General features: G+C 57.8%; 1 protein-coding gene across 1 annotated transcript in view; it reads right to left on the bottom strand.

The window, feature by feature from the left end:
* PDZD8 (PDZ domain containing 8) overlaps positions 1 to 20,492 on the bottom strand; it is a 30,591-nt gene extending 10,099 nt beyond the window's left edge. Inside the window, exons 1-3 of the mRNA XM_040437712.1 lie at positions 19,714 to 20,492; positions 12,410 to 12,535; positions 11,267 to 11,369 (exon numbers count right to left, since the gene is read on the bottom strand). Of these exons, the coding sequence (XP_040293646.1) occupies positions 11,267 to 11,369; positions 12,410 to 12,535; positions 19,714 to 20,432 (948 nt within the window). The 5' untranslated portion in view covers positions 20,433 to 20,492. The remainder of the gene's footprint in view (positions 1 to 11,266; positions 11,370 to 12,409; positions 12,536 to 19,713) is intronic.
* Between the last annotated feature and the right edge of the window lie 877 nt (positions 20,493 to 21,369).

The following is a 21,369-nucleotide window of genomic DNA, read 5'->3' as shown; positions in this document are numbered from 1 at the left end:
TGTACTGATCCTGAGTTACATCCTGTATTATACTCCAGAGCTGCACTCACTATTCTGCTGGTGCAGTCACTGTGTACATACATTACTTATCCTGTACTGATCCTGAGTTACATCCTGTATTATACCCCAGAGCAGCACTCACTATTCTGCTGGTGGAGTCACTGTGTACATACATTACTTATCCTGTACTGATCCTGAGTTACATCCTGTATTATACTCCAGAGCTGCACTCACTATTCTGCTGGTGGAGTCACTGTGTACATACATTACTTATCCTGTACTGATCCTGAGTTACATCCTGTATTATACTCCAGAGCTGCATCTCACTATTCTGCTGGTGCAGTCACTGTGCACATACATTACTTATTCTGTACTGATCCTGAGTTACATCCTGTATTATACTCCAGAGCTGCACTCACTATTCTGCTGGTGCAGTCACTGTGTACATACATTACTTATCCTGTACTGATCCTGAGTTACATCCTGTATTATACTCCAGAGCTGCACTCTCTATTCTGCTGGTGCAGTCACTGTGTGCATACATTACTTATCCTGTACTGATCCTGAGTTACATCCTGTATTATACTCCAGAGCTGCACTCACTATTCTGCTGTTGGAGTCACTGTGTACATACATTACTTATCCTGTACTGATCCTGAGTTACATCCTGTATTATACTCCAGAGCTGCACTCACTATTCTGCTGGTGCAGTCACTGTGCACATACATTACTTATTCTGTACTGATCCTGAGTTACATCCTGTATTATACTCCAGAGCTGCACTCACTATTCTGCTGTGCAGTCACTGTGTACATACATTACTTATCCTGTACTGATCCTGAGTTACATCCTGTATTATACTCCAGAGCTGCACTCACTATTCTGCTGGTGCAGTCACTGTGTGCATACATTACTTATCCTGTACTGATCCTGAGTTACATCCTGTATTATACTCCAGAGCTGCACTCACTATTCTGCTGGTGCAGTCACTGTGTACATACATTACTTATCCTGTACTGATCCTGAGTTACATCCTGTATTATACCCCAGAGCTGCACTCACTATTCTGCTGGTGCAGTCACTGTGTACATACATTACTTATCCTGTACTGATCCTGAGTTACATGCTGTATTATACTCCAGAGCTGCACTCACTATTCTGCTGGTGCAGTCACTGTGTACATACATTACTTATCCTGTACTGATCCTGAGTTACATCCTGTATTATACTCCAGAGCTGCACTCACTATTCTGCTGGTGCAGTCACTGTGTACACACATAACTTATCCTGTACTGATTGTAAGACGGTACAAGGAATCATCATGGATGATAGGTATGTGTCACTGACGTTCCTGGCCTCGGCGGAGGCTCTGCAGGACTCCAGGAGTCTGGTGTCCCTAGTAAGGGCTCCCCTGGTACGGTCAGCGGAGTATAATGGCCGGAAAAGTCGGGGTCATGTGCATCCATGGAGACTTAAAAGACTACCCCCACCACCCTGGTGCTCTCTATCCACGGTTGCCGGCAGGTGGACTCACGAAGTGGCAGTTGCCCCAAATCTACACTACGAACTTCTAATAGGGAGAGACTTCCCGGCACTGTGGCCTGGTACGAGAGTGACTGATACCCATGAGACAGGGGTAACCCCTAGCAGAGTGGCCCGAGTCAGGGGGGGGACCAGAACCCTGGGAACCTGAGACCAAAGGGCCAGCGGTAGGGGTGACCGCCACCTCGGTGGAAGAGGGGGAGAAGAAACCCTGCTAAGTGTGATGGTGGGAGATGTGGAGGACTGAATTGGCAGACCTCAATGTTTCCGGGGATAATTTTGGTACCGCCCAACGTCAGGACCCAATCCTCTCCCGCTCCTGGGAAATTGTGTTAATAGTAGATGGTGAACCACAACAACCTGGGGCAGAGTCAGTGTTTGCCCGTCTTGTGGTTCATCAGGATATGTTGTATCGGGTAAACCAACTACGGGGTGAACCTACTGAACAGTTGGTGGTCTACAAGGCTTATCGCAAGCTTGTGTTAGATCTAGCCCACCAACACGTTCTCGGGGGTCACCTGCAGAAAACTCAGGGTCGTATTCTACAGCGGGTTTACTGGCCCAGCGTGTTCAGAGAGGTGGAAGAGTTTTGTAAGTCTTGCCCGACCTGCCAGATAACGAGCCCCCGTAGCCCCCTAGTACCTCTCCGATCATCAAGGTACCGTTTGTGCGAATAGCTATGGACCTCCTAGGCCCAGTACTGAAGTCCGCCAGAGGGCATCAACACATCTTAGTCCTTCTAGACTATGCCACTCGGTACCCCGGAGGTGGTGCCACTGCGACATACCTTGGCCAAACTCATAGCTAAGGAGTTAATGGAGATGTTTTACCCGAGTAGGACCACCTAAAGAGGTTCTGACCGACCAAGGGACCCCTCTTATGTCCAAGGTGATGAGGGAACTCTAAGGCCTCTTTCACACGGGCGTCATATTTTTGGCCAGGATAAGAGGCGGGTGCGTTAGCGGGAAAATGCACGATTTTTTCCGCGCGAATGCAAAACATTGTAATGCGTTTTGCACTCGCGTGAGAAAATCGCGCATGTTTGGTACCCAAACCCGAACCTCTTCACAGAAGTTCGGGCTTGGGATCGGTGTTCTGTAGATTGTATTATTTCCCCTTATAACATGGTTGAATGCATACAGAACGCATAGTACAATAGCGCTGGAGGGGTTAAAAAAAATAATTAAACTCCCCTTAATCATCTTGTTGGCGCAGCCGGCATCTCTTCTGTCTACATCTGTGAGCAACAGGACCTTTGATGACGTCACTGCATTCATCACATGATCCATCACCATGGTGATGGATCATGTGATTGGACCATGTGATGAACGCAGTGATGTCATCAAAGGTCCTATTGTTCACAGATGAGACAGAAGAGATGCCGGCTGCCGCCAACAAGAGGATTAAGGGGAGTTTAATTTTATTTATTTTTTCAACCCTCCAGCGCTATTGTACTATGCGTCTGTATTCAGAATGCTATTATTTTCCCTTATAACCATGTTATCCTCATCCCGATTGTCTCCTAGCAACTGTGCGTGACAATCGCACCGCAATCCGCACTTGCTTGCGATTTTCACGCAACCCCATTCATTTTCTATGGGGCCTGTGTTACTTGAAAAAGCACAAAGAGAGCAAGCTGCGATTTTCCTGCAACGCACAAGTGATGCGTGAAAATCACTGCTCATGTGCACAGCCCCATAGAAATGAATGGGTCCGGATTCAGTGCGGGTGCAATGCGTTCCCATCCGCATTGCACCCGCGCGGAAATCTCGCCCGTGTGAAAGGGGCCTAAGTTTGCTGCACTATAAAACTACGGACGTCCGTTTACCATCCGAAAACGGACGGTCTGGTAGAAACGGTTTAACCAAACATTAAAAAGTATGCTGAAAAAGGTGGTGTAAAGATGGGAAGGACTGGGACCCTCCTTCTGCCCTCTCTCGTGTTCGCAGTGTGAGAGTGCCCCCGGCCTCTACCGGGTTCTCGCCCCTTTGAACTGCTATACGGCAGACACCCTCGCCGCGGTCTGTTGGACGTGGCCAGAGAGGCGTGGGAACAACAGCCCACTCCACAGAAGAGTCATCGAGTAGGTCACCCAGATGCAGGATCGGATTGAGACCGTGTTGCCTCTGGTCAGGGAGCATATGGAGGCCGCGCACCGAGCCCAGAGCCGGGTCTAGAATCGGCAGGCTCGGGTCCGGATCCTTAACCCAGGTGATCGGGTTTTGGTTCTGGTGCCGACTGTGGACAGCAAGTTCGTGGCTAGGTGGCAGGGGCCCTATGAGGTACTCGAGAAAATTGGAATGTGAACTACAAGGCACAGCAGCCGATTAATTGTCGATAATGTCATCAATTAATCGAAAAAAAAAAAAAAAAAAAAAAGAAGAGGGGTTTATATGATTTTACTTGAAAAATTATGTTCAAAGGCCAGATAAAACAGATTTAGGAGAGACCTACTGATAGAAAATTTTGCATTACAAAGTAAAAAAGACAACATGTCCACATGGTCGGTGCGGAGGCTAGCCCTCTCTTACACGCCATGTTGCCTGCAGCAGAGAGGAGGCTCCAATGGTGTGGATGACTTGGGGTAGACAAGGACCATCATGGAGGGGGATCTGTGGAGGGCACCGTCATGGGAGGGGGATCTGTGGAGGGCACCGTCATGGGAGGGGGATCTGTGGAGGCACCGTCATGGGAGGGGGATCTGTGGAGGGCACCGTCATGGGAGGGGGATCTGTGGAGGGCACCGTCATGGGAGGGGGATCTGTGGAGGGCACCGTCATGGGAGGGGATCTGTGGAGGGCACCGTCATGGGAAGGGGGATCTGTGGAGGGCACCGTCATGGGAGGGGGATCTGTGGAGGGCACCGTCATGGGAGGGGGGGAATCTGTGGAGGGGCACCGTCATGGGAGGGGGATCTGTGGAGGGCACCGTCATGGGAGGGGGATCTGTGGAGGGCACCGTCATGGGAAGGGGATCTGTGAGGGCACCGCATGGAAGGGGATCTGTGGAGGCACCGTTATGGAGGGGGATCTGTGGATGGCACAACACACCAAGAGGTACGAGGTGCAGCGAAAAATCTTAACACCCTAGAAATTAATATAATGATTACAACGGTGATCTGAAAACCCTGACGCGTTTCCCCCGCGGTGTTGGATCATCAGGGGGCGAATGAAAAATAAATGTAAAGATATACAGTGAAAAAACAGTTATAATTATACAGTCAGATGACGGAGACCAGGCTTATAGTGTGGAGCCCCGTTATTGATGCCACGGTGTGGTTCCGTACTATACTGGACCCCATAGTATCGCTGAGCGGAGGAGGAGGCGGCCCATCGATCCGGTGACCACAGAAGGAACAGTAGTAGTCTCCAAGCGGTATACATTGACGGAGAGCTTCTATGGAAGAAGAAGACACCTGCATACAGATTCATACCTGGGTGATGCCAACTGTGATTGAACGCTGACAGTACGGCCATCGCCCATAGACTCCACGATCTAAGAAGCCACTCGCTGTGTCAGCAGAGCGCCGGATATCCCGCTGAAATTCAATACAGGATGATAGATATCTGATACAACGGCAGGAAGTGACTAAGATGAACGAGTGGCATCCAGTTATGGTGCCCAGCGGGCGATTGTCAGGCCCGTAGCGAGGTTAGGAGTTATGGCTGTAGAATAAAAGGCCTATATACCGGCTAGAACAGTCAGATACGTCCAACCGGTTGTAATCACAGCATCTGAACCATGAGAAGCCATCGCCACGCAGAGTCAGACTGATGCCGGGCGGCTGATTGCGCCATGTCGCCTGTGCTAGAGAAAAGGACGCCCAGGTACTAACCATCTGCATCTACAGGGTGAGAACAGGGCGCCCAGAAGGTACTCGCAGTGTTCTCAATGTCCCCTCCTCTGGGTCCAGTGGTCTGTTTAGTGGCGCTCTGCCCGTTTAAATAACCCTCCTATGCTGGTTAATGATCTCGCCTCCGCCCGGCTGTGCGGTTCACTTCCACTGACAGACACCGATGCTAAATGGACGCCTGCGTTCCACCGCAGGACGTGCCTTTATGAAGGGCCAGATGGGGGGGGGAGGGGGAAGAGGGGACTAATAATGGAGGAGAGAGCGTCAAAATGCCCCAAATCATTCCACTGATGAGTGCTAACCCTTCACAATAAGAAGGGGCATAATGGTACATAACGAACCAGTACATGACCATTGTTTGAGATAATTAACCCCCTCAGCCCCCATAGCTTAAACCCCGTTAATGACCAGACCACTTTTTACACTTCTGACCTACACTACTTTCACGGTTTATTGCTCGGTCATACAACTTACCATCCAAATGAATTTTACCTCCTTTTCTTCTCACTAATAGAGCTTTCATTTGGTGGTATTTCATTGCTGCTGACATTTTTAGTTTTTTTGTTATTTAACGAAATGTTTGCAAAAAAATGAAATTTTTCACTTTCAGTTGTATTTTTTTTTATTTTTTTTAAAACGACATCCATATATAATTTTTCTCAAATTTTATTGTTCTACATGTCTTTGATAAAAAAAAATAATGGTTTGGGTAAAAGTTATAGCGTTACAAACTATGGTACAAAAATGTGAATTCCGCTTTTTGAAGCAGCTCTGACTTTCTGAGCACCTGTCATGTTTCCTGAGGTTCTACAATGCCCAGACAGTACAAACACCCCACAAATGACCCCATTTCGGAAAGTAGACATCCTAAGGTATTCGCTGATGGGCATAGAGAGTCATAGAACTTTTTATTTTTTGTCACAAGTTAGCGGAAAATGATGATTTATTTATTTTTTTTCATACAAAGTCTCATATTCCACTAACTTGTGACAAAAAATAAAAACTCCATGAACTCACTATGCCCATCAGCGAATACCTTGGGTGTCTTCTTTCCAAAATGGGGTCACTTGTGGGGTAGTTATACTGCCCTGGCATTCTAGGGGCCCTAATGTGTGGTAAGTAGGTAAATGACCAGTGAAATCCGAAAGGTGCTCTTGGAATGTGGGCCCCTTTGCGCATCTAAGCTGCAAAAAAGTGTCACACATGTGGTATCGCCGTACTCAGGAGAAGTTGGGGAATGTGTTTTGGGGTGTCTTTTTACATATACTCATGCTGGATGAGATAAATATCTTGGCAAAAGACAACTTTTCCCATTTTTTTATACAAAGTTGGCATTTGACCGATATATTTATCTCACCCAGCATGGGTATATGTAAAATGACACCCCAAAACACATTGCCCAACTTCTCCTGAGTACGGTGATACCACATGTGTGCCACTTTTTTGCAGCCTAGATGCGCAAAGGGGCCCAAATTCCTTTTATGAGGGCATTTTTAGACATTTGGATCCCGGACTTCTTCTCACGCTTTAGGGCCCCTAAAATGCCAGGGCAGTATAAATACCCCACAAGTGACCCCATTTTGGAAAGAAGACACCCCAAGGTATTCAATGAAAGGCATGTCGAGTTCATAGATTTTTTTTTTTTGGCACAAGTTAGCGGAAATTGATTTGTTTTTTCTCTCACAAAGTCTCCCTTTCCGCTAACTTAGGACAAAAATTTCAATCTTTCATGGACTCAATATGCCCCTCAGCGAATACCTTGGGGTGTCTTCTTTCCGAAATGGGGTCACATGTGGGGTATTTATACTGCCCTGGCATTTTAGGGGCCCTAAAGCGTGAGAAGAAGTCTGGAATATAAATCTCTAAAAAAATTTACGCATTTGGATTCCGTGAGGGGTATGGTGAGTTCATGTGAGATTTTATTTTTTGACACAAGTTAGTGGAAAGGGAGACTTTGTGAGAAAAAAATAAAAAATATCAATTTCCGCTAACTTGGGCCAAAAAAATGTCTGAATGGAGCCTTACAGGGGGGTGATCAGGGAGTCTATATGGGGTGATCAGGGAGTCTATATGGGGTGATCACCCCCCTGTAAGGCTCCATTCAGACATCCGTATGTGTTTTGCGGATTCAGGGTATACCGAGAGGCCAATACCTCCAGGTCAAAAAGAACTGTTCCAGTGATGCATCCTTCTTCAGTGAGGCGAGGGGTTTGCAGGAGAGATTTAGGGCCAGGGGTTATCCACAACCAGTACTGCGAGATGCATTGGCAAGGGATCGGACTAAACGCAGGGCCGTGGACAGCCCTCAGCCGGCATGAATCATCTCTGACTTCGAGGTCGCTAACCGTGAAGTCAGGCAGGTGCTTGACAAATACTGGCCGATTTTACGGATGGACCCAGACCTCTCAGACATAGTCACCGAGCATCCCGCTGTGTCCTAAAGACGTGGCAGGAGCCTGAAAGACCGCCTCGTCTGTAGCCATTATTCACCACCTGCGAGAACGGGTACTTGGCTAGACCGAAAACCCGTCAGTATTTTCAAATGTGGCAGATGCAAGGCGTGCGATTACCTGTCCACCGCCAAAATCATCACTTGCTCTGCGATGGGTCAGACTTTCCAAATCCGAGACTTCATCAACTGTAGGTCCAAAGGAGTCGTGTACTTATGCCAATGCCCTTGTCCTATGGACTATGTCGGGAAAACTGAGGGAGTTAAGGAGGAGGATACTGGAGCACGTTAATGATCAAGAAGGAGATTACACCTGTAGCCACCCATGTTAACGACCTCCGCAGGGGGGACCCCACGTCTCTCCGAGTCACTGTCTTGGATCTGTACCTCCCTCCCCCCGCGGGGGTGGACTGGGACAGGAGGATCCTACAGAAGGAGAGCGAATGGATCCATCGTTTTCAGTCCCAGCCCCCCCCCGCAGCCTTAATGAGAGATTAACATCTTTATGTTTTCTCTGACCATTAGGGCTGGAGTTAAGGTTCCTCCTTCCCGTCCCCAACCCCCCCCCCCCTCCTTCCGATCCGTTCACACCCTCTACCCCCTCCCTCCACATCTTCTCATCACCATAACCATTCTGCCTTGGCTGGCCATTTGGCCCGTGTTTTGGGACATCCCTGCCCTTCTTACCCTTTCCTCCTTCCCCTCCCCCTTTTTATTCCCCCCCAATCCTGACAGCTTGTGAGGCCTCAGGAACGCAACGCCCCCCTAACTTAGCCTGGGTGCGTGAAGCACCCTAAGGGTTAATTATCTCAAACAATGGTCATGTACTGGTTCGTTATGTACCATTATGCCCCTTCTTATTGTGAAGGGTTAGCACTCATCAGTGGAATGATTTGGGGCATTTTGACGCTCTCTCCTCCATTATTAGTCCCCTCTTCCCCCTCCCCCCCCCCATCTGGCCCTTCATAAAGGCACCGTCTTGCGGTGGAACGCACGCGTCCATTTAGCATCGGTGTCTGTCAGTGGAAGTGACACCGCACAGCCGGGCGGAGGCGAGATCATTAACCAGCATAGGAGGGTTATTTAAACGGGCAGAGCGCCACTAAACAGACCACTGGACCCAGAGGAGGGGACATTGAGAACACTGCGAGTACCTTCTGGGCGCCCTGTTCTCACCCTGTAGATGCAGATGGTTAGTACCTGGGCGTCCTTTTCTCTAGCACAGGCGACATGGCGCAATCAGCCGCCCGGCATCAGTCTGACTCTGCGTGGCGATGGCTTCTCATGGTTCAGATGCTGTGATTACACCGGTTGGACGTATCTGACTGTTCTAGCCGGTATATAGGCCTTTATTCTACAGCCATGACTCCTAACCTCGCTACCGGGCCTGACAATCGCCCGCTGGGCACCATAACTGGATGCCACTCGTTCATCTTAGTCACTTCCTGCCGTTGTATCAGATATCTATCATCCTGTATTGAATTCAGCGGGATATCCGGCGCTCTGCTGACACAGCGAGTGGCTTCTTAGATCGTGGTGTCTATGGGCGATGGCCGTACTGTCAGCGTTCAATCACAGTTGGCATCACCCAGGTATGAATCTGTATGCAGGTGTCTTCTTCTTCCATAGAAGCTCTCCGTCAATGTATGACCGCTTGGAGACTACTACCTGTTCCTTCTGTGGTCACCGGATCGGATGGGCCGCCTCCTCCTCCGCTCAGCGATACTATGGGGTCCAGTATAGTACGGAACCACACCGTGGCATCAATAACGGGGCTCCACACTATAAGCCTGGTCTCCGTCATCTGACTGTATAATTATAACTGTTTTCACTGTATATCTTTACATTTATTTTTCATTCGCCCCCTGATGATCCCACACCGCGGGGGAAACGCGTCGGGGGGTTTTCAGATCACCTCGTACCTAATTTCTAGGGTGTTTAGATTTTTCGCTGCACCTCGTACCTCTATATGTGTCATCCACAGATCTCCCCCATAGCAGTGTCTCCCAATACACCGGCCCCGCCGCTCACGGCAGTATCTAAGGAGTATTCCTTGACCGTTACCCTGCAGTAACTTTTACTCAAGCTTTGAACCATCGCTATGAACTATCTTTAATACCTTACAAAATCTAATACAATGAAGCTCCAGTAACAGGCGGAGCGGGCAGCGGTGTAACATCACTCACGTGACGCGCCTGCTCTGCCCACTTTATGAATGGCGCAGGCGCTTCACGTGAGTTAGTGACGTTACGCCGCCGCCCGCTCCGCCTGTTACTGGAGCTTCATTGTAAGGTAAAATAAAGATTCGCCGATTTCAAGGTAAACCGCCCGCGAAGCAACGAATCAGCGATTATTCGATAACGGGATTCGTTGACAACAAATCCCGTTATCGAATACTATCGATAAGGTTGATTAATCGTTTCAGCCCTACAGGGCGGCGAAAGCCGGAGCAGGTTCACCATGTGAATTTACTCAAACCGTGTAAAGATAGGAAACCTGTAGTGAAGACCGCGGCCGGGTCTTCTAGTACAAGAGGTACCGGCCCCTCTGTCTGATGGAAGAGAGGCGGCTGCCACAGTAAGAACTGCTGACAGCCTCTAAGCAGGCTCAGGAGGCCAGGGAGTTTGTTAGTCGGAACATGGATGTGTTCTCGGACCTCCCTGGACGCACTTCCATAATCCGGCATGACATTGTCACTGAGCCTCAGGCGAAAGTCTGATTAAAACCGTACCGGGTGCCCGAGGCTCGGCGACAAGCCATATCGGAGGAGGTGCAGCTAATGTCGCAGCTAGACGTCATTGAGGAGTCTAAAAGTGAGTGGGCCAGTCCGATAATACTGATACCTAAGCCGGGCGGTTCTCTATCAACTTTCAAAAACGTAACGAGGTTTCCAAGTTCGATGCGTATCCAGTGCCCCGGGTGGATGAGCTCATCGGGAGGTTAGGACAAGCCCGGTACTTTTCTGTTTTGGACCTCACCAAAGGTACTGGCAGGTGCCCTTAACGGAGGCTGCCAAAGAGGAAACTGCCTTCATCATACCAGAGGGGCTGTATCAATACAAGGTGCTACCCTTCCGTCTGCATGGCGCCCCCGCCACTTTTCAGCGGCTTACCTGGACGATATCGTTATCCACAGCACCGACTGGGAAAGTCACCAAACCAAGGTGCAGGCTGTAGTGGACTCCCTTCGGAAAGCTGGACTGACCGCTAACCCAACGGCACAGGCAGCGCAGGGCGCCCCAAGGACGGCACAGAAGTATTTAGGGTAAATTATTGGCACTTGGCGATAAACACGTGGGTCGTATGGCTGCAGATCGGGCGCTCGGTCTGTAACAGGTTCCCCATCACGGCTCTAGATGTTCAGGACTTTATCTGAACCTTAAAACCCTGGGGGGGGGGGGGGGGCAGGAAAGCAGCTCTTACCGTCTTGATGGAGGTCCTGGTCTTCTCCTTCCAGGGGGCGCCGCTGATCTCCAGGGTGCAGTGAACAAATGTCTCCTGTTCATAAGAGCCGAAGATCAGGAGCCTGAAAGATAAGAGGCGGGAGGTCAGAGGCCAGTGGGGGAGGGGCAGTAACCAGGACCCCCAATCACAGCTCCTACATTGGAGGGAGGGGGGGAGCAGTAACCAGGACCCCCAATCACATCTCATACATGGGGGGGGGGGTATGAGAAACAACCGTCTGTAGAGCATTGTGGGAGATGTGGCGCCTGTACCGCAGAACAGGACTCCTAGGCCTGAACGCAGCTTTAGATGTGACTGGAGCATAAGGACCCCCCCCCCCCCATCATCAGGAATGAAATATTAATGGAGGCAGCAGACTGTGCCTGGGGACAATGGAGGAGCAGCTGGTGCCCGCTGTGCCAGGTAACACAACCCCCATCATCCTGATGAGACTACAGCGATGTGCTCCACTGATCAGGACTAAACTATTACCTCTAACAGGAGCGACACCTTCATAGCCCCCCCCCCCTACCAGAGGGCACCGTCCACCACAGACCCCCCCCCCCCCCACCAGAGGGCGTCGTCCACCACAGACCCCCCCTCCATACCAGAGGGCGCCGTCCACCACAGACCCCCCCCTCCCTACCAGAGGGCGCCGTCCACCACAGACCCCCCCCTCCCTACCAGAGGGCGCCGTCCACTACAGACCCCCCCCTCCCTACCAGAGGGCGCCGTCCACCACAGACCACCGCCCCCCTACCAGAGGGCGCCGTCCACCACAGACCCCCCCCCCACCAGAGGGCGCTGTCCACCACAGACCCCCCCCCCCCACCAGAGGGCGCTGTCCACCACAGGACCTCCATGCTCCCCACCAGAGGGCGCTGTCCACCACAGACCCCCCCCCCCCCCCACCAGAGGGCGCTGTCCACCACAGGACCTCCATGCTCCCCACCAGAGGGCGCTGTCCACCACAGACCCCCCCCCCCCCCCCCACCAGAGGGCGCTGTCCACCACAGGACCTCCATGCTCCCCACCAGAGGGCGCTGTCCACCACAAACCCCCCCACCAGAGGGCGCCCTCCTACAGACCACAGCCCCCCACCCCCCAGAGTTGGGCGCTCACCTGCCGCACTCCATTACAGACACCTTCAGACGACCTTCGGTCAGGCCCAGGTCGTGCAGCGTCAGTGTCCGCTCCTCCACCTCCTCGGCAGCCGGTGCCACTTGCATCGGAAAAAATGGCTTGTATCTGAATGAAGAGAAAAAACTGAGTTTAACCCCCGGATGGCGAGATCAGGGACAAAGTGCGGCAAACTACTGGCAGCGGCGTGCAGAACTATGATACCCAACATGGCGACCGCCCAGCCCCATGGCAGTATATGAGCTAGTCAGGTCAAAGGTCAATTACAGGATGATGGAGGCAGTGCACAAGGTCCCATCAACATCCAAGGAGGAGGAGCTACACAGGCGAGAGAGCAGCCCCAGAATATCTGCCCCCAAGACCCAATGTGCCGAGCCGATGCCTACTTCACGAAACCCGGGGAGGAGCCGATGATGGGACCTTCCAGTCGGGCAGGATGCTGGGGGGGCAGTGGTACCTGATCTTGTAGTCGGGCAGGATGCTGGGAACGGTGGTCCCTGATCTTGTAGCCGGGCAGGATGCTGGGGGCAGTAGTACCTGATCTTGTAGCCGGGCAGGATGCCGGGGGGCAGTAGTACCTGATCTTGTAGCCGGGCAGGATGCCGGGGGGCAGTAGTACCTGATCTTGTAGCCGGGCAGGATGCCGGGGGGCAGTAGTACCCGATCTTGTAGTCGGGCAGGATGCTGGGGGGCAGTAGTACCTGACCTTAGTCGGGCAGGATGCCGGGGGGCAGTAGTACCTGATCTTGTAGTCGGGCAGGATGCCGGGGGGCAGTAGTACCTGACCTTAGTCGGGCAGGATGCCGGGGGACAGTAGTCCCCTGGTCTTGTAGTCGGGCAGGATGCCGGGGGGCAGTAGTACCTGATCTTGTAGTCGGGCAGGATGCTGGGGGCAGTAGTACCTGACCTTACAGTCGGGCAGGATGCTGGGGGCAGTAGTACCTGACCTTACAGTCGGGCAGGATGCTGGGGGCAGTAGTACCTGACCTTACAGTCGGGCAGGATGCTGGGGGGCAGTGGTCCCCTGGTCTTGTAGTCGGGCAGGATGCTGGGGGCAGTAGTACCTGATCTTGTAGTCGAGCAGGATGCTGGGGGCAGTAGTACCTGATCTTGTAGTCGAGCAGGATGCTGGGGGCAGTAGTACCTGATCTTGTAGTCGGGCAGGATGCTGGGGGCAGTAGTACCTGACCTTACAGTCGGGCAGGATGCTGGGGGCAGTAGTACCTGACCTTACAGTCGGGCAGGATGCTGGGGGGCAGTGGTCCCCTGGTCTTGTAGTCGGGCAGGATGCTGGGGGCAGTAGTACCTGATCTTGTAGTCGAGCAGGATGCTGGGGGCAGTAGTACCTGACCTTAGTCGGGCAGGATGCTGGGGGCAGTAGTACCTGATCTTGTAGTCGGGTAGGATGCTGGGGGCAGTAGTACCTGACCTCCAGTCGGGCAGTCGGGCAGGACGCCGGGGGCAGTAGTACCCGACCCTCCAGTCGGGCAGGACGCCGGGGGGCAGTAGTACCCGACCCTCCAGTCGGGCAGGACGCCGGGGGGCAGTAGTACCCGACCCTCCAGTCGGGCAGGACGCCGGGGGGGCAGTAGTACCCGACCCTCCAGTCGGGCAGGACGCCGGGGGGCAGTAGTACCCGACCCTCCAGTCGGGCAGGACGCCGGGGGGCAGTAGTACCCGACCCTCCAGTCGGGCAGGACGCCGGGGGGCAGTAGTACCCGACCCTCCAGTCGGGCAGGACGCCGGGGGGCAGTAGTACCCGACCCTCCAGTCGGGCAGGACGCCGGGGGGCAGTAGTACCCGACCCTCCAGTCGGGCAGGACGCCGGGGGGCAGTAGTACCCGACCCTCCAGTCGGGCAGGACGCCGGGGGGCAGTAGTACCCGACCCTCCAGTCGGGCAGGACGCCGGGGGGCAGTAGTACCCGACCCTCCAGTCGGGCAGGACGCCGGGGGGCAGTAGTACCCGACCCTCCAGTCGGGCAGGACGCCGGGGGGCAGTAGTACCCGACCCTCCAGTCGGGCAGGACGCCGGGGGGCAGTAGTACCCGACCCTCCAGTCGGGCAGGACGCCGGGGGGCAGTAGTACCCGACCCTCCAGTCGGGCAGGACGCCGGGGGGCAGTAGTACCCGACCCTCCAGTCGGGCAGGACGCCGGGGGGCAGTAGTACCCGACCCTCCAGTCGGGCAGGACGCCGGGGGGCAGTAGTACCCGACCCTCCAGTCGGGCAGGACGCCGGGGGGCAGTAGTACCCGACCCTCCAGTCGGGCAGGACGCCGGGGGGCAGTAGTACCCGACCCTCCAGTCGGGCAGGACGCCGGGGGGCAGTAGTACCCGACCCTCCAGTCGGGCAGGACGCCGGGGGGCAGTAGTACCCGACCCTCCAGTCGGGCAGGACGGCCGGGGGGGCAGTAGTACCCGACCCTCCAGTCGGGCAGGACGCCGGGGGGCAGTAGTACCCGACCCTCCAGTCGGGCAGGACGCCGGGGGGCAGTAGTACCCGACCCTCCAGTCGGGCAGGACGCCGGGGGGCAGTAGTACCCGACCCTCCAGTCGGGCAGGACGCCGGGGGGCAGTAGTACCCGACCCTCCAGTCGGGCAGGACGCCGGGGGGCAGTAGTACCCGACCCTCCAGTCGGGCAGGACGCCGGGGGGCAGTAGTACCCGACCCTCCAGTCGGGCAGGACGCCGGGGGGCAGTAGTACCCGACCCTCCAGTCGGGCAGGACGCCGGGGGGCAGTAGTACCCGACCCTCCAGTCGGGCAGGACGCCGGGGGGCAGTAGTACCCGACCCTCCAGTCGGGCAGGACGCCGGGGGGCAGTAGTACCCGACCCTCCAGTCGGGCAGGACGCCGGGGGGCAGTAGTACCCGACCCTCCAGTCGGGCAGGACGCCGGGGGGCAGTAGTACCCGACCCTCCAGTCGGGCAGGACGCCGGGGGGCAGTAGTACCCGACCCTCCAGTCGGGCAGGACGCCGGGGGGCAGTAGTACCCGACCCTCCAGTCGGGCAGGACGCCGGGGGGCAGTAGTACCCGACCCTCCAGTCGGGCAGGACGCCGGGGGGCAGTAGTACCCCGCCCCTCCCGTCGGGCAGGACGCCGGGGGGCAGTAGTACCCGACCCTCCAGTCGGGCAGGACGCCGGGGGGCAGTAGTACCCGACCCTCCAGTCGGGCAGGACGCCGGGGGGCAGTAGTACCCGACCCTCCAGTCGGGCAGGACGCCGGGGGGCAGTAGTACCCGACCCTCCAGTCGGGCAGGACGCCGGGGGGCAGTAGTACCCGACCCTCCAGTCGGGCAGGACGCCGGGGGGCAGTAGTACCCGACCCTCCAGTCGGGCAGGACGCCGGGGGGCAGTAGTACCCGACCCTCCAGTCGGGCAGGACGCCGGGGGGCAGTAGTACCCGACCCTCCAGTCGGGCAGGACGCCGGGGGGCAGTAGTACCCGACCCTCCAGTCGGGCAGGACGCCGGGGGGCAGTAGTACCCGACCCTCCAGTCGGGCAGGACGCCGGGGGGCAGTAGTACCCGACCCTCCAGTCGGGCAGGACGCCGGGGGGCAGTAGTACCCGACCCTCCAGTCGGGCAGGACGCCGGGGGGCAGTAGTACCCGACCCTCCAGTCGGGCAGGACGCCGGGGGGCAGTAGTACCCGACCCTCCAGTCGGGCAGGACGCCGGGGGGCAGTAGTACCCGACCCTCCAGTCGGGCAGGACGCCGGGGGGCAGTAGTACCCGACCCTCCAGTCGGGCAGGACGCCGGGGGCAGTAGTACCCGACCCTCCAGTCGGGCAGGACGCCGGGGGGCAGTAGTACCCGACCCTCCAGTCGGGCAGGACGCCGGGGGGCAGTAGTACCCGACCCTCCAGTCGGGCAGGACGCCGGGGGGCAGTAGTACCCGACCCTCCAGTCGGGCAGGACGCCGGGGGGCAGTAGTACCCGACCCTCCAGTCGGGCAGGACGCCGGGGGGCAGTAGTACCCGACCCTCCAGTCGGGCAGGACGCCGGGGGGCAGTAGTACCCGACCCTCCAGTCGGGCAGGATGCCGGGGGGCAGTAGTACCTGATCTTGTATTCAGGCAGGACGCCGGGGGGCAGTAGTACCCGACCCTCCAGTCGGGCAGGATGCCGGGGGGCAGTAGTACCTGATCTTGTAGTCGGGCAGGATGCTGGGGGCAGTGGTCCCCTGATCTTGTAGTTGGGCAGGATGCTGGGGGCAGTAGTACCCGACCCTCCAGTCGGGCAGGACGCCGGGGGGCAGTAGTACCTGACCCTCCAGTCGGGCAGGATGCTGGGGGCAGTAGTACCTGATCTTGTAGTCGGGCAGGATGCTGGGGGCAGTGGTCCCCTGATCTTGTAGTTGGGCAGGATGCTGGGGGCAGTAGTACCCGACCCTCCAGTCGGGCAGGACGCCGGGGGCAGTAGTACCCGACCCTCCAGTCCGGCAGTAGTACCTGATCTTGTAGTCGGGCAGGATGCTGGGGGCAGTGGTCCCCTGATCTTGTAGTTGGGCAGGATGCTGGGGGCAGTAGTACCCGACCCTCCAGTCGGGCAGGACGCCGGGGGGCAGTAGTACCTGACCCTCCAGTCGGGCAGGATGCTGGGGGCAGTAGTACCTGATCTTGTAGTCGGGCAGGATGCTGGGGGCAGTGGTCCCCTGATCTTGTAGTTGGGCAGGATGCTGGGGGCAGTAGTACCAGACCCTCCAGTCGGGCAGGACGCCGGGGGCAGTAGTACCCGACCCTCCAGTCCGGCAGTAGTACCTGATCTTGTAGTCGGGCAGGATGCCGGGGGGCAGTAGTACCTGATCTTGTAGTCGGGCAGGATGCTGGGGGCAGTAGTACCTGATCTTGTAGTCGGGCAGGATGCCGGGGGGCAGTAGTACCTGATCTTGTAGTCGGGCAGGATGCCGGGGGGCAGTAGTACCTGATCTTGTAGTCGGGCAGGATGCTGGGGGACAGTAGTCCCCTGGTCTTGTAGTCGGGCAGGATGCTGGGGGCAGTAGTACCTGATCTTGTAGTCAGGTAGGATGCTGGGGGCAGTAGTACCTGACCCTCCAGTCGGGCAGGATGCTGGGGGCAGTAGTACCTGATCTTGTAGTCGAGCAGGATGCTGGGGGCAGTAGAACCTGACCTTACAGTCGGGCAGGATGCTGGGGGCAGTAGTACCTGACCTTACAGTCGGGCAGGATGCTGGGGGGCAGTGGTCCCCTGGTCTTGTAGTCGGGCAGGATGCTGGGGGCAGTAGTACCTGATCTTGTAGTCAGGTAGGATGCTGGGGGCAGTAGTACCTGACCCTCCAGTCGGGCAGGATGCTGGGGGCAGTAGTACCTGATCTTGTAGTCGAGCAGGATGCTGGGGGCAGTAGTACCTGACCTTACAGTCGGGCAGGATGCCGGGGGGCAGTAGTACCTGATCTTGTAGTCGGGTAGGATGCTGGGGGCAGTAGTACCTGATCTTGTAGTCGGGTAGGATGCTGGGGGCAGTAGTACTTGATCTTGTAGTCGGGCAGGATGCTGGGGGCAGTAGTACCTGATCTTGTAGTCGGGCAGGACGTCGGGGGCAGTAGTACCCGACCCTCCAGTCGGGCAGGACGCCGGGGGCAGTAGTACCCGACCCTCCAGTCGGGCAGGACGTCGGGGGCAGTAGTACCCGACCCTCCAGTCGGGCAGGACGCCGGGGGCAGTAGTACCCGACCCTCCAGTCGGGCAGGACGCCGGGGGGGCAGTAGTACCCGACCCTCCAGTCGGGCAGGACGCCGGGGGCAGTAGTACCCGACCCTCCAGTCGGGCAGGACGCCGGGGGCAGTAGTACCCGACCCTCCAGTCGGGCAGGACGCCGGGGGCAGTAGTACCCGACCCTCCAGTCGGGCAGGACGCCGGGGGCAGTAGTACCCGACCCTCCAGTCGGGCAGGACGCCGGGGGCAGTAGTACCCGACCCTCCAGTCGGGCAGGACGCCGGGGGCAGTAGTACCCGACCCTCCAGTCGGGCAGGACGCCGGGGGCAGTAGTACCCGACCCTCCAGTCGGGCAGGACGCCGGGGGCAGTAGTACCCGACCCTCCAGTCGGGCAGGACGCCGGGGGCAGTAGTACCCGACCCTCCAGTCGGGCAGGACGCCGGGGGCAGTAGTACCCGACCCTCCAGTCGGGCAGGACGCCGGGGGCAGTAGTACCCGACCCTCCAGTCGGGCAGGACGCCGGGGGCAGTAGTACCCGACCCTCCAGTCGGGCAGGACGCCGGGGGCAGTAGTACCCGACCCTCCAGTCGGGCAGGACGCCGGGGGCAGTAGTACCCGACCCTCCAGTCGGGCAGGACGCCGGGGGCAGTAGTACCCGACCCTCCAGTCGGGCAGGACGCCGGGGGCAGTAGTACCCGACCCTCCAGTCGGGCAGGACGCCGGGGGCAGTAGTACCCGACCCTCCAGTCGGGCAGGACGCCGGGGGCAGTAGTACCCGACCCTCCAGTCGGGCAGGACGCCGGGGGCAGTAGTACCCGACCCTCCAGTCGGGCAGGATGCCGGGGGCAGTAGTACCCGACCCTCCAGTCCGGCAGTAGTACCTGATCTTGTAGTCGGGCAGGACGCCGGGGGCAGTAGTACCCGACCCTCCAGTCGGGCAGGATGCCGGGGGCAGTAGTACCCGACCCTCCAGTCGGGCAGGATGCCGGGGGCAGTAGTACCCGACCCTCCAGTCGGGCAGGATGCCGGGGGCAGTAGTACCCGACCCTCCAGTCGGGCAGGATGCCGGGGGGCAGTAGTACCCGACCCTCCAGTCGGGCAGGATGCCGGGGGCAGTAGTACCCGACCCTCCAGTCGGGCAGGATGCCGGGGGCAGTAGTACCCGACCCTCCAGTCGGGCAGGATGCCGGGGGCAGTAGTACCCGACCCTCCAGTCGGGCAGGACGCCGGGGGCAGTAGTACCCGACCCTCCAGTCGGGCAGGACGCCGGGGGCAGTAGTACCCGACCCTCCAGTCGGGCAGGACGCCGGGGGCAGTAGTACCCGACCCTCCAGTCGGCCAGGATGCCGGGGGCAGTAGTACCCGACCCTCCAGTCCGGCAGTAGTACCTGATCTTGTAGTTGGGCAGGATGCCGGGGGCAGTAGTACCTGATCTTGTAGTCGGGCAGGATGCCGGGGGCAGTAGTACCTGATCTTGTAGTCGGGCAGGATGCTGGGGGCAGTAGTACCTGATCTTGTAGTCGGGCAGGACGCCGGGGGCAGTAGTACCTGATCTTGTAGTCGGGCAGGATGCTGGGGGCAGTAGTACCCGACCCTCCAGTCCGGCAGTAGTACCTGATCTTGTAGTTGGGCAGCGTGTGCTTCCTCCGGATCACCCTCTTCAGCTGGGTGACGATGATGGAGGTCAGCTGCGGCATGGGCCGGCCCTCGAACTGGCTGTGCACCTGGAAGTCGATGAGCGGCTCCTCCAGGAAGCAGAAGGCCCAGTGGGTGAAGGGCAGGCGGCGGAACATCAGGCGGAGGCGGCCCTGCACCCGGCCCAGCCGCACCGACAGCGAGGCCGACTTGCCGAAGAGCAGCTCCACGTCCACGGCCAGCCGCAGGCCGCCCCCGTACTCCGCCTCCAGCTCGAAGCTCAGCTCCTCGTCCAGGGCCTCGGCGGGCGGCACCAGGCGGATGCCCCGCAGCACCGGCACGGCCTCCCCGAGGCTCAGCTCCCGCAGGCTCAGCCCCTCCAGCAGCCGCCCGGCGGTCCGCGACAGCAGCAGCTCCTCCAGCTCCACCCGGATCTTCCGCAGCAGCCAGCGCCGCAGCACGGCCGTGTCCCGCAGCTCCCGGAACAGGAACAGGAAGATGGCGTTCAGGAACTGGCAGCTCTCGGGCGCCGCCGAGCCCAGCAGATAGTCCCGCAGCGAGGCGTCCGCCTGCCCCGAGCGCCCGGGGCTGGGGGGAGGCGGCGGCGGAGCGGCCGGCCGGCGGTACAGGAGCACCAGCTGCAGCACCACGGTCAGGACACAGCCGGCCAGAGCGGCCAGCAGCAGCGCGTACACCATGACCGGCCCGGCTGCGCCTCCTCCTCCTCACAGCAGCGGCCTCAACGCCAGCAAGCCGCCCATTGGCTGGCCTCAGCAGGAAGAGGCGGGCTCCGGCTCCGCCACCGGCCCGGTGATTGGCTGCCGGACTGAGACGGGGGCGGTTACTACCTGTCAGCTGTCACCCTGTGCGAGACAGTGATTGGCTGAGACACCACATGGGCGGGGCCCATGTGATTGCGTCACTCCGGTTTCCGTTTTTGTCTCAGCTGTTCTCTTCCGTCGCAGTTTAGTGGACTAAAACAAGGAAAGGGGCGGGGAATGGTGACGTCATGCGCGTGCGCCCACGATACTTTCCCGTTGTCATGGTGACAAGTTGTTGAAGTTGAGAAGTGTGGAGCTTAGCGTGTCAGAGGAGAGGAAACTGCAGGGGATGTGGGGTGTGGGGGTGCACCGTCTGCAGGGTGTGGGGTGCGCCGTCTGCAGGGTGTGGGGGTGCGCCGTCTGCAGGGTGTGGGGGTGCGCCGTCTGCAGGGTGTGGGGTGCGCCGTCTGCAGGGTGTGGGGTGCGCCGTCTGCAGGATGTGGGGTGCGCCGTCTGCAGGGTGTGGGGGGTGCGCCGTCTGCAGGATGTGGGGTGCGCCGTCTGCAGGGTGTGGGGGTGCGCCGTCTGCAGGGTGTGGGGGTGCGCCGTCTGCAGGGTGTGGGGTGCGCCGTCTGCAGGATGTGGGGGTGCGCCGTCTGCAGGGTGTGGGGTGCGCCGTCTGCAGGGTGTGGGGTGCGCCGTCTGCAGGGTGTGGGGTGCACCGTCTGTAGGGTGCACCGTCTGCAGGGTGTGGGGTGCGCCGTCTGCAGGGCGTGGGGGTGCGCCGTCTGCAGGGTGTGGGGTGCACCGTCTGCAGGGTGTGGGGTGCACCGTCTGTAGGGTGCACCGTCTGCAGGGTGTGGGGTGCACCGTC

This window comes from Bufo bufo, chromosome 6 (genome assembly GCF_905171765.1).
Source record: "Bufo bufo chromosome 6, aBufBuf1.1, whole genome shotgun sequence".
NCBI lineage: Eukaryota > Metazoa > Chordata > Amphibia > Anura > Bufonidae > Bufo > Bufo bufo.
Note: the sequence above shows the minus strand (reverse complement) of the source record. Positions and strands in the feature narration are given on the sequence as shown.